The 13,107-nt window shown below is 50.7% G+C and overlaps 1 protein-coding gene across 3 annotated transcripts in view; it reads left to right on the forward strand.

Annotated features, from left to right (window-relative positions):
* Positions 1–13,107, forward strand: part of TRAF3IP1 (TRAF3 interacting protein 1) — a 37,692-nt gene that overhangs the window by 5,559 nt on the left and 19,026 nt on the right. For 2 of the 3 annotated variants that reach the window (XM_049782557.1, XM_049782558.1), the window contains exons 8-14: positions 4,218–4,319; positions 5,593–5,613; positions 6,728–6,806; positions 7,051–7,134; positions 7,277–7,403; positions 8,338–8,374; positions 9,835–9,908. In XM_049782557.1, the coding sequence (XP_049638514.1) occupies positions 4,218–4,319; positions 5,593–5,613; positions 6,728–6,806; positions 7,051–7,134; positions 7,277–7,403; positions 8,338–8,374; positions 9,835–9,908 (524 nt within the window). The remainder of the gene's footprint in view (positions 1–4,217; positions 4,320–5,592; positions 5,614–6,727; positions 6,807–7,050; positions 7,135–7,276; positions 7,404–8,337; positions 8,375–9,834; positions 9,909–13,107) is intronic. The other variant, XM_049782559.1, reaches the window with a different exon arrangement.

The raw sequence follows: 13,107 nt of genomic DNA on the forward strand, positions 1-13,107 counted from the left end.
CAGTGGAGGACAGCTTGTGGCTGTGCAGTGGAAGGTTTGGGGGAGTCTACAGGGGCAGGGATGACAAAGTGCCTGGGAGGTGAGCAGAATTCGATGGGACAAGGATACATGAGGAGATGTGAGAAGGATGATGAGATGTGAGTAGACATGAGAGGTATGAGCAGACATCAGTGGTAAGGAGACATGGGATGTGAGGAGACAAGAGGGTTGAGCAGATGTGAGAGAGATGAGGAGATAGGAGAAGATGTGAAGGACAAGCAGATATGAGAGGGATGAGTTGTGAAATGGAAGAGATGCTACCCACTCGTGTAGGCTTGGCGGCCTCTCTGGGTGGTCTCGTCACTATTTCAAAGACTAAGTGTGATATAATGCCTAGGAGGTGGGGTCCTCCCCAAACACACCTGGGACATATGATCTCCCACACCTAATGTCCCAAAGGTAGTGTCCTCATATGTAATACTTGGGAGGTAGTTCCCTCATATGTAATACTCAGGAAATGGGGTCCCCCACATAATGCCTGGGAATTAGGAGTCCCCATACGTAATACTCAGGAGGTGGGGTCTCTCACATGTAATGCCCAGGAGGTGGGATCTCCACACATGATGCCTGGAGGTGGGGTCCCCACATGTGATATCTGGGAGGTGGGGTCCCCTATGTGATATCTGGGAGGCAGGGCCTCTAGTCCTCCTATGAGCATGCCCAGACCTCAGCCTCTCTATGGAGGCAGAAGCTCTGCTCCGGCTGATGTTCTCCATTGAGTGGCTGTTCCTGTTTACGACCACTGTGGGGTGCACTGAGGGCAGAGGGAGGCGAAGCCTCTTTGTTCTCTCCAGCTCCATTAGCCCAGGAGGTGGCTTGGGGCCACAGGTAGGTCTTCTCCCAAACTGTCTTTGCCCCCACCACATTCACATTCTCTAGCCTCTTGTGATTTTCCTTTGGCTCTTTCTCCAGGGAACTGAGAGCTGGGCTTATGGTCTGGCAAACATTTCTGTAGCTTATCTTTTTTTTGGGGGGGGTCACACCCGTCAGTGCTCAGGGGTTACTCCTGGCCTTACACTCAGAAATTGCTCCTGGCAGGTTCGGGGGATCATATGGGATGCTGGGATTCGAACCACTGTCCTTCTGCATGCAAGGCAAACACTCTACCTCCATGCTATCTCTCCGGCCCCCATAGCTTATCTTTTAATTTGTGAGTTGAATTTTTGATATAGAGTGAGACTCAGAATAATGTATTTTATTCCATTTCATTTTTTTGGTGGGGAGGCCACACTTAATGATGCTCAGGGGTTACTCTTTTTTTGGGGGGGGGCCACACCTGGCAGCTCTCAGGGGTTACTCTGGCTTTACGCTTAGAAATCGCTCCTAGCAGGCTTGAGGGACCACATAGGATGCCGGAATTCAAACCACCGTCCTTCTGCTTGCAAGGCAAATGCCCTACCTCCATGCTATCTCTCTGACCCCCACGGGTTACTCTTGTTTCTGCTCTCAGGAATAACTCCTGGCAAGTATGGGGAGACCCTATGGTATGCCAGAGGTTGAACCAGCTTGGTTGCATGGCAGGCAAACACCTTTCCTGTTATATTATTATTATTTTTTTTTTATTTTTTTTTATTTTTGGGCCACACCCGTTTGACGCTCAGGGGTTACTCCTGGCTATGCGCTCAGAAATCGCTCCTGGCTTGGGGGGACCATATGGGACACCGGGGGATCGAACCGCGGTCCGTCCTACGCTAGCGCTTGCAAGGTAGACACCTTAACTCTAGCGCCACCTTCCCGGCCCCTCCTGTTATATTATTGCTCCAGCTCCTATATTCTCATTTCTCCTCTTTTTAAAAATAAGGCCAATCCCCAGTAGGACCCCTCCAGCTTGGACCTGGCCATTCTCAGGGACCATGGTGCTAGGGATCGAAATTGGGTACTTAAAAATGCTGGGCAGTTCGACAGCTATCAGGCCTCTTATCTGTGTTTCCTTTCTCTTTTTGTTTCTAGGGTCAGGGGATCCCTCTCATGTTTGTCATCCTTCTCACATCTGTTGCTGGGCTGTCTATCTGTCTGTCATTTGTCCATCTCTCTGTCCTTGCTGATGCAGCATTAAGGCAGTGAGGCCTGGAGGATAACCTGGGGCATCACTTAACCCTGTCATTGAGAGGGCCTCAGCATGAGATGGGGCTGGGAGTGGCCTGCAGAAAGCTGTTGGGGTAGGGGAACCCTGGTAGGCGAATAGGAAGAGAGACTCTGACATGGCATGCGCTTTCTTTAGTGCATGCAAGAAAGAGCCAGAGCACCCCAAAAAAAGTACAGTAAGAGGGAGGGAGGAGTGCATTAGGGTACCCCAGGGGCAGGCAGGGCCAGGTCAGGTAGGTCAGTGGTGCATTGAGGATCAGGAGGAGAGGACAGAACCCAGAGAGGATGGGCGACTTTATGGCAATACCCATTGCTGCAGTGAGAGGCAGGAGGCAGAAGGCAGAGGCAGAACCAGAACCAGAGCCAGGATTGGGCTTGGAAGCCTGTGCCGGACACCTGGATGAGGACCTGCAGCAGAGCGCTGGGCTGAGCGAGAGAATAGAGACTAGCCAGTTCTGAGCCTGGGCCCACCACAGGCATTTGGGTTGGCGGAGATGGAGGCTGGAAACTGGCCTGGACAGGGTGTGAATTGTGTCCCCCACCCTGGGGAGGAAGGTGCTGGCCATGAATGGGCCTGGCTTAGGTTCTCCCTCCTCCCACCCAAGCAAGTGGCAGACACAGGCTTCCCTTTTAACTGCTCTTCGCTGTCTCACTGTGTCAGGAAGGAAGGAGGTGCTTGTCTCAGCTAAAGTCGTAGACCCCATAATATGCGGAGGTCTGCGTGGAGCAGAACAGAAAGTAGCCGCCCTGAAGTTCGGTAAGGAGCCTTGTGCGGCTGGCCTGCTGTCCCTCATCCCAGCACCTGATGTGGCTCCTGAGTCCCCAAGCTGTTCTGAGGAGCTGGAATGTCTCCTTCCTGCCTGGTGGTAGTGTCCTGCTCCTGTCACCATTTGTTCTTTCCTCTGGGGACAGAGCCCATCTCTCTGCTCACCCCATACTCACAACTGTTGTTTCATTTTTTGCATCTAAAAGCACATCCCTGCTCCTCATTGTCTCCAAGTGGGGTTTCAAGGGAGTGGTTGGCCTAGCCCTGAGGGATGTGTCCTCAGCAGTGTCCCCAGAAGAGGGGGTTAGAGCTCATTGTATCAGCTGACAGGGGGGACCCCTTAGGGTACAGAGCCTGACTAACTTGGGGGTCTCCTCTCTGACTTCCCTGTGTGTGGCTGGGCTGGGTGGAAAAAGGGGGTCAATGTTAGAAGGTGGGATCAGGGAGCCCATATCTGTCCCCAGTCTGTTGGTGTAGGTGCTATGGGCTCACTGTGACTATGGGCCATTTATGTTCAAAAGCGCTGTTTTGTCATATCTAGGCACCAGCCTGTGTGGGGAACCAAATCTTAGACTGCCCTCCCCCCGGAGTACCCTCAGGTGGCTAAATATTGCACCTTCCTTCTCCCTGCATCTGTCAGGACTGTGGGGACACAGATATGGCCTTGCCTTGGCGGGGTGTCGTGGTGAGCTTGGCTCCCCATCCTGCTCAGTTGCTGCTTTGACAGTGGCTGGTGTCCTGCCCTCCTGGGCTCCAGGAAACACACCTGTCCCTCCCAGTGAACCTTATTCCTGCTATATGGCTGTTGGAAGGCTCCAGTTTTTCTGGAACATTCCTTTCCCAGTGTCGAACTTCTTGGGTCCCACTTTTGTTTCCTCACAGCAGAAGCAGTACAGTATCTCCGAGGCAACTAATTGGGGTGTGGTCTGTCTGTCTGGGAGCCCAGAATAGTCAGGGGCATGCCTACCTAGGGTGGCTTGGTTCAGTCTGGACTTGGGGCCCCAACTCCATTCAGTTGCTGCACTGAATGTTTAGAGTGGGGGGTTAGGCTGTTTGTCTGTAGGGAGCTTTACGGGTATATCTCCCCACACCCCAAGGAGGGCAGACAGGCAGGGGCCCAGCGGTGGACAGTTCCTGAGTTTTCTGGGCTTTGGGCACGGCCTGTCTCCCCTTTTGTTGGGCACAGAGGACTGAGCACTGTCCAGGTACCACAGCTTGGAAGCCACCGTGATGCCTGTTCTCCTGGGAGTACACCCTGGGGGTGTTGTGAGTGGGGACAACCCTGTGTGTGGGTGCTGACCCTCCAAACCTCTGTCATTTATGCCAGGGATAGGAGATGCTGAAGTGCACTCAGCCAGTGTTCCTGAGAGCCACCCAGCCGGCCCGTGGCCGGAGAACCCCGAAACAGAGGCTGTAGGAAAGCAGCCAGGTAAGAATGTCCCCGTCACCCTTCATGGGCCTGTGCAGGGAATGGCCCCGTCACCCTCATTTGGGGGTCCTCTTGAGACCTCACTGACACCCCTTCTCCCTCAGCCACCAGGGCTGTGCATCTTTTCTTTTTCTTTTTTTCTTTTTTTTTTGGTTTTTGGGCCACACCCGGTAATGCTCAGGGGTTACTCCTGGCTATGTGCTCAGAAGTTGCTCCTGGCTTGGGAGACCATATGGGACACTGGGGGATCGAACCATCGTCCATCCAAGGCTAGCGCAGGCAAGGCAGGCACCTTACCTCTAGCGCCACCGCCCGGCCCCTGCGCATCTTCTCTTACGACCTTCTACCATGTGGCCCTTTCTTGGCCCTTGCTTTCTGAGAGATTGGATGGCAGGTACTACTGGACAGTGCTGGAATCTTCTAGAAGCAAATTTCAGTATCAGGACGGGGCTACCCTGTGGCCTAGTTGGGACACTTAATGCACACAATGGGAGGGGACTTTTATGCCTGGTCAGAGAGAGCAGGGACTGACATGTCTGTTTGTTTGCCTGCTGAGGTTAGAGGGGAGTGACAGACTGTGTCTGTCTGCTGAGGGGTCAGAGGGAGAGAAGGGCCATGTCTATCTGTCTATCTTCTGAATGGTGGGAGGATGAGGCTGGGGTCAGGGGCTAATGCCAGTAGCTTCTAGACTCAGAAATAGAGGTTTGAGGGCCGGAGAGATAACAACCAACATTTGCCTTGCATGCAGAAGGAAGGGGCTTTGAATCTCGGCATCACATATAGTCCCCTGAGTCTGCCTGGAGCAATTTCTGAGTGTAGAGCCAGGAGTAACCCCTGAGCGCTGCTGGCTGTGGCCCAAAAACCAAAAACCAAAAAAAAAAAAAAAAAAAAAAGAAGTTTGGTCAGAGGTGTGAATAAGACAGCTGGGGTGATCCTTTCTGGGCCTTCAGGTGTTTTGGGTGGGGTCCTGGGACAGATGGGCTCAGCAGCTGGAGGCTTCCATACCTCAGAATCACAGAATCACTGTGAAATCTCAGCAGGCCTGTGTCCTCTTAGGGCTGCCCCTGGTGTGCTCCCCAGTTCCTGGGCATTTTTCCCCACTGCAGAGCCCTCCTTAGCTCACCTCTGTCTGGGAGTCTCATAGGGGTCCTGTTTGAGGGGTTATGTGGACATCGTCTTAACGATACCCTTTTCCATTGCTGTCTGGGTATGGTGGCAGGGCCTGACAGAGCTGGGTACACAGGATCTGACCCTGTCCTTCATTTGTTTCCAGGTGACACCTCGAGTGAGGCAGGTGAGGACACGGTCTGGTTGGGCGAGGACCCAGAGAAGTGGCCACATCAGATTTGAATTGTTCCCTGGTTGATATGTCAGGAGGACCTGCTTCAGGATTTTTTTCCCAGAGTAGCCAGTTCAGTTTCATGTTCAGAATCTCCTTTTTCCTTCTAGGGACACCAGAAACAGCGAAGCATGAGCTGAATGTGGCCCAAATCAAAACTCACTCCAGCCCAAATAGATTTCTTCTTGATTTGGGGCCACACCTGGCAGTGCTCGGGTTACTCCTGAGCTCTGGGGTTCACTTCAGGTGGTGCTTAGGGGACTGAACATGCAAGGCAAACAAACACCCTCCCCGCTTTACTGTCCTCTGGCCCCTAAATCCAATTTCTTTTTGCTATTTTCTTTTAAAATTTTTTTTACTTTTTTTAAAAATAAAAAAAACATTCTGATGCGTCAGAGGGACCCCGGCCCTCAGCGAAGAGAGCCGGGTCGGGCCGGATTCCGCACCCCTGCGCCCACCCACGACACACTCGGTGCGGGGAGAAGCGAGGGGCCCGCTGGCAGAGCGAGAAGATCGGTCCCATTCGCCATGAATGTCCGTCCCTCGTCTGGCGCGGCTTAGGCCTGGCCCAGGAGAGCGTGACACCACCACATCGATCCTTTTTGCTATTTTCTAAGAAGTGTGAAAAGCCCTAATTTTACTTGACTTGGTTATTGGGGGTGCCCTCTGTCATAGCCAATAAACTGAGTGTCTTGATAGTTTGGGCTTCCCAAAACCCTTCTCCCCCAAAATGAAGATACCAAGTTTGAATGACCAAAAAAACATGGGACATACTCAAAGTAGAAAACATTCAAATGCACAAACCATGATGCAGCACATAGAAGGGCCCTAGGGCTCCTGGGACCTATTCTAGGAATGCCACTGTCACTGTTTTTTGGTCACATGCTTTGAGCGGCCCCAGCGCCTCTGACCTGGAGTGGCGCCTCTGACCTGGAGTGGCGAGTGCCGTCTCCAGGGCAGGATACCAGCCAGTGGAGCCCCATCAGGCCCCCCAGCTGTAGTAAGTGCCAATGGGAGCCCCACGTTCCTTGTCCTCAGCTGGGCTGATCAGATCCTGGTTTCTGTGTAGATGCTGGGGCTGCTGCCCAGGGGAAGCCTGAGGTGCCTGAAAACCCGGAGGCTCCCAGTGAGCTGACCTCAAATGTCAGGTTTGTTCCCGTGCCCTGTCTCTGCTTAACCACTGAGGGGTCTGTGCCCTCCTGTGAAAACATTTGGCAGAAATGAGACCCTTGAGTTTTCTGGCTAGAGTGGAGGGCGAGGGACCCCAGCGTCTTGATGTGGGAGCATCTCAGTCTGGCCACGTGGGCTAGTCACCATCTTAGAAGGCTGGGGTGCTTGGTTCACTTGTGAGCAGAATGCCTGACCTCCTAATTTTCTTGACATTGGTTTTAGAAGAATAGCTCGGCCAGGGAGTGCCCGGCCCGCCCCTCCCCGTATCAGACGCCAGGAAAGTGCTGAGGTGCCGACTGTTGACAGGTGAGGGATCATTGTGGGTGATTGTTGTGAGGGATCAGCGCAGTGAGAGGTCAGTGAGTGTGAGGGGTCAGTGGCCTGACTAGCGGCAGGACTGGGAGCAGATGAGCAGCCCCGGCTAGCCCATCAGGTTCCCTTTGCTCAGGGCCAGCAGCGGGAAGCCCGTGTCCAATGTGATCGTGGACTCCCGGGGTGCTGACGATGACAATGACGACGAAGAGTTTGTGGTGGAGGCAGCGCTGCAGGGTTCGGAGCTGGCGGAACTGGAATCGGTATGTCAGCAAGTCTGATGTGTGCGTGCAAGCTTGTCCAGTGAGGGTCTGCGTGTGTGTGAGCTTCATGGTTGAGGGCATGTGAAAGCTCATATGTATGAGTATGTATTATAGCTTGGATGTATGATTGCATATGAATTTTTACAAGCTTGTACATGTGTGTGAGCTTGTACACATGAAAGTGTGTGTAAGAGTGATGTTGTGATCTTATATGGATGAGTGGGGGATATTGCGTGAGTTTATACATGAGTGTGAGCTTGTATTTTGAGTATGTGTATGAGCTTGTACATGAGTGAGTATGTGTGTGCTTATGAGTATAAGCTTATACATATGAATGAACTTGTACGTTTGAGTATATAAGCTTGTATGCGTAATGTGTGTGATGTGTGTATGTGTAATGTGTGTATAATGTATGCAGCCTTGTATATGTGTGTATGAGTTTGTACATGAGTGTGTGAGTATTGTGCATTTGTACATATAACTATGTGTCCACTCATACATCCTGAATGTGTGTGTGTGTGTGTGCTTATAATAAGAGTGTGTGTGAGATTGTACATATGATTGTGTTTGAATTTGTGTGTGACACATTGCCCCATGTCCCTGCTGGACTGCCACCGTGTCCTGCCACTTTGCCCCCACATTGCCCCCCACTGAGCTGTCCCTGAGCTCTGGTCTCCATGCATCTTGCTGATCATGTTGCAGTCTGTGAGTTCTGAGAGTTCCCATGCCCTTCAATTCGTTGATTACTTTGATGAAATGCTGGAGGCATGATTTTGAGTCCTGCAGGCCTGACTGTTTTTTGGAGGGGTGGATGGGTCTTTCCAGCATTGCTTAGGGGGCACGGGATCACATGTACCTGGAATCCTCAGGGGAATTCCTCACCCCATGCTGTCTCAGACCCTTGAGTCCTTTCTCTCCTTCCTTTTCTATGCAGGTACCAGCCGTGGAATTAAAGGAAGAAGAGAAGCATGGTGAGTCCTGGGTTTGCATGGTTCTCATGTACAGATTATGCACACATAGGTATCTAAGAGTCTGAGTCACGTTTGGGAGCCGTGTGTGTGTGTGTGTGTGTGTGTGTGTGTGTGTGTACTTACGTGCGTGGAAGTCCCTTAGCTTCAGAGCCAGTTTCAGGGTAAGGTGTGGTGTCCACTTGGGCATACAGGCAGGTGCTCTGGCTTCTGGCCACAAGGCTATTAGCTTTCTGGCTACTTCATTGTCCTGCTGACTCCCTGAGTTCAGGCCTTGACCACATAGACTGGGTTCTTTGGGTTCTTTTCCTTCATGGACGGAATCCCCAAGTGTACAGCCATGTGCAGCACTGGTGCAGTGGGCCCCCTCTTTCCCGTCCTCCCATTAAGTCCTCCATCTTATAGACTGTGGTGACAAATAGGCCTTGAACTACCTATCAGTACCAGCAGCCTAGACACACTGGAGTGTGTGCATCTGTATACCCAATGTCTTGAGTGTGCAAGTTGACCAAATGTGTGAGATGGTGTGACTGTACTTGTGTGTGCTCACATATCTAAGTGCGATCAAATGTGTGAGATTCTGTGACTGTCTGAGAGCATGTATGTAGGTATGTGAGTACGTGCCCACATATGAATGACTAAGTATGAACAATGACTGTGTGACTGAGTACATGTGAGTGTAAGTAGGCATATGTGTAACAGTGAACATGTGGGTGTGTGACTGCATGTAGGTGTCGGATGTGTATGTATGTGAACATGTGAGAATAAGTGTGTCTGGGTGCATATGTGTATGAGTATATATGTGTGGGGCTGCATGTGTGTACACAGTGTCCTCTCCACATGTAGATTGAGTGGACTCGGCCAGCCACATACTGACCCACCTTTGAGCAAACAGTGTTTTAAGTACTTTTCATCTGACAAACACCCCAAGTGTAACCAGATTCTTGCTCTGTTGTGAAGAAGTGAGTTCTGAGAACTAACCCATGCTGGTTTTCAAGGGAGGGTGTCATACCTGCTAATGCTCAGGGATATCTGGGTCACGGGGTGCCAGTATCAAACCCTAGGCCTTATGGGTACACACCCCTTGCCAGGCAGCTCTGTCTCTTTGTTTCTACTTTTGAAATAGAAAATGCCCATTTTCCTAAGGATTTTACTCTTGTTTGATTTTATTTGTTAAGCTTACTCTATGCTCTGAGCTCAGGAATCATTCTTGGCAGGCTCTTGGGTGTGCGTGAGGAGTAGCCACATGGGAGGCCAGGCATCAAGCCTAGGTCAGCCACATGCAAGGCCAGTGACCACCCTGCCATACTGTGGCTGTGGTCAGAATTTAGAGTTCATGGGCTGGCTCCCTTCCCAGATGTGTGTCTGTGTCTGGCTGTTTAGGTTTCAGTCCCAGTGGGTACCCTGTGTTTATGCTGCTCCAGGCAACAAGTGACCTGACAAGAGATGCTGCTTTTTCACAGGAGGACTTGTCAAAAAGATCCTGGACACCAAGAAAAACTACGAGAAAGGAATACAGCCGAGGTCTAATGAGAAGGTAATGAATTCAGAGAGGAGCCACTAATTCCCAGACCCTGTGCCCTGGGGCCAGATGGGCAGCTCCCCTGTCACCTTGGCCAGGACCCTGCCATATGAGGGACCATTGCACTGCTGTCTGGTCTGCAGCTCCCAATTTCTGGGGATGGTGTTGGCATTTGCTATGGTTGACCACCTGGGAGCCGGGTTGGGAGGCCAATGTTGACCCCGTGCCTGCTTCGTCCTGGCCATGGTGTGATGACATGGACCAGACCGTGTTCAGCAGTCACCACCTGTGGCTTCCACCAGGCTCCTGCTGGTCAGCCCAGTGGTGCTTCGGTGCTGAGGGAGTCTGAGTCTCCCTCACCCTCCGTGTCTCCAGGCTCTTATTTTCTTGAAGGATCATAGCCTCACACCACAGGCATCACAAAATGCCAGAGATAACCTGGGAGGGATTTTGGTGTCAAGTGTGTGGATTTTGGTCTGGAATTCTGGGTCTTGGGGTCTCATGGCTAGCCCTGTGGACGCTTCTGTTCTGGGTTCTGTGCTGGTGATCAGGGTGCCTATGTAGGGAATTGAGGGGGCCCAGATTTGGAGCACAACATTGTGCCATCATCACCAGCAACCCAGGCTTGTTGGTCGCTTTTCACTTCAGATTCAGAGAGTGGACTCGGCGTCTCACAGCATTGTTGGTGCTGGGGAAATAAATGCACATGTGTAGTCTGGGCAGTGCGCCAGCCTGTCCTTGAAGTTTTAAGTATAAGCAGATGAAAAGCCCTTTCTTCTCTTCCTAATGTACACAAGTAATATATTCTGGAGTAAACATATGAGTCAGATTGCTTTGAGAATATTTTCACCCCCCCACCACTGACTTGCTCTCTTCTCAAAAGGAAATTGACCTGTAAATAGTAAGATACTAGATCATGCTAGCATTTCTCCTTCAGATTTATAGTTTCAGTTTTTGTTTTCTGGCGCTCAGGCATCACTCCTGATTCTGTACTCAGAAATTACTCTTGGCAGGCTCGGGGAACCATATAGGATGATGGGGATCGAACCTGGGTCTGTCGTGCACAAGTCAAATGCCCTACCCACTCTGCTATCACTCTGGCCCCCAAAATTTGTATTTTTTTTTTTGTGTGTGTTTGTTTTTGACCACACTCGGTGACGCTCAGGGGTCACTCCAGGATGTGTGCTCAGAAATTGCTCCTGGGTTGGGGCACCATATGGGTCGCTGGGGAATCGAACCGTGGTCCATCCTAGGCTAGCGTGTGCAAGGCAGATGCCTTACCATTTAGCGCCACCCAAAATTTGTAGTTTTTAAAAGATGAACAGTTTTAGAATAGTGTTTCTTATGCCTTAAAAATACTTACTTTGGGAGCCCAAGTGATTGGACAGTGGGAAGGTTCTTGCCTTGTACATGGCTGACCTGAGTTTGATTCTTGTCATTCCATATGGTCCCCTGAGCACTGTCAGGAATGAATCCTGCTGCAGAGCCAGGAATAACCCCTGAACACTGCCAGATGTGACCTAAAAACAAACTCAAAAAATGAAAAAATTTCTTTGAGAGCTCAAGTGACAGCACATGGGAAGACACTTGCCTTGCATACGACCGATCCAGGTTGGATCCCCAGTACCTCATTTGGTATCCTTGCTAAGTGTGATCTCTGAGCTGAGAGCCAGGAGCCAGCTCTGAACATTTCTGGAAGTGACCCCAAAATAGCAACAACAAAAAACCTTGTTTTTTTTTTTTTTGGGGGGGGGGGCACACCCGGTGACATCCAGGCTTTACTCCTGATGCTGTTCTTAGACATCACTTTTGGCAGGCTTGGGGGACCATATGGGATACTAGGGATTGGACCCAGTTAACTATGTGCAAAGTAAATGCCCTACCAACTGTGCTATCATTCTGGCCCCACCCTTGCTTTTTTTTTTTTTTTTTGGGCCACACCGGTGATGCTTGCTATGCACTCAGAAATTGCTCCTGGCTTGGGGGACCATATGGGACTCCAGGGGATCAAACCACGGTTCATCCTAGGTTAGTGTGTGCAAGGCAAACACCCTACCGCTTGCGCCACCCTTGCTTTTTTAAGCTTTATAAATTATGACACTATGGTGAGTAGCTAACAATTTCAGAGTGTTAATTCACTTTAAAGTACCACTGAGAGGGGCCAGAGTGATTGTACAGCAGGGTAGATACTTGCATTGCACACAACCAACCCAGGCTTGATCCCTAGCATCCCATAAGACCTCCTGAGCCCTACCAAGAGGAGCTAGGATTAAGCCCTGGCCCCTAAAAAAAGTACCATTGGGGAGCGTTGTAGTCAGTGGAGATGCTAGCCTAGCCCCTGTGTTGTCCTGGGTTCTGCCCATTCCATACTTATGCAAAAACAAAAATAAAAACACCAAAGCACAGAAAGTACTACTGGAATATTTTATTGCTGCTTTTTTTTTGTTTTTGGGCCACACCCGGCAGTGCTCAGAGATTACTCCTGGCTGGCTGCTCAGAAATAGCTCCTGGCAGGCACGGGGGACCATATGGGATACCGGGATTCGAACCATCCACCTTTGGTCCTAGATTGGCTGCTTGCAAGGCAAATGCCGCTGTGCTATCTCTCTCTGGGCCCCGAACCACTGTCCTTCTCTGCATGCAAGGCAAATACCTTATCTCCATGCTATCTCTCCGGCCTCTATTGCTGCATTTCATCTCATTTTGTGTTACTGTTTTGACTTGTTTTGGGGAGTTATTTTTTGTTTCTTTGAGTCACATTCTTCCTCCTGGATCTTGCTCAGGAACCGCTCCTGGCAGTGCTCAGAGGAATGTAAGTGGTGCTGGAGATTAAACTTGTGTGCAAAGCAAGTACCATCCCTGCTGTATTGGTGTCTTCGACCCTTCTGTTTTTCCTCTTCATTCTATACTGGCCATAAGCACATTTTACGTATATGGAGAGGTGTTTTTTTCTGGTCACTGAGATTCTATACTTTGAAATTGACTCTCTATCTCTCTTTGAAGTTCCTCTTCTTTCAGTGCATTGGGTTTTGGATGTTGTGGATGGGACATCATGGGGCTCTTGGGCCTTGTGTCTCTCCCCAGGACACTGCATTTCCCAGTCAACCCTGAGTGAGTGGGCTTGAATGCACCAAGTGGGACTGAGGCAAGAGTGGACTTCTTGGAAGGTCTTCCAGGGCCTAGAAATGTGTCTTTTTGGGTCAAGCAACACTGC

Source organism: Suncus etruscus, chromosome 10, assembly GCF_024139225.1.
Source record: "Suncus etruscus isolate mSunEtr1 chromosome 10, mSunEtr1.pri.cur, whole genome shotgun sequence".
In the NCBI taxonomy this organism is placed as follows: Eukaryota; Metazoa; Chordata; class Mammalia; order Eulipotyphla; family Soricidae; genus Suncus; species Suncus etruscus.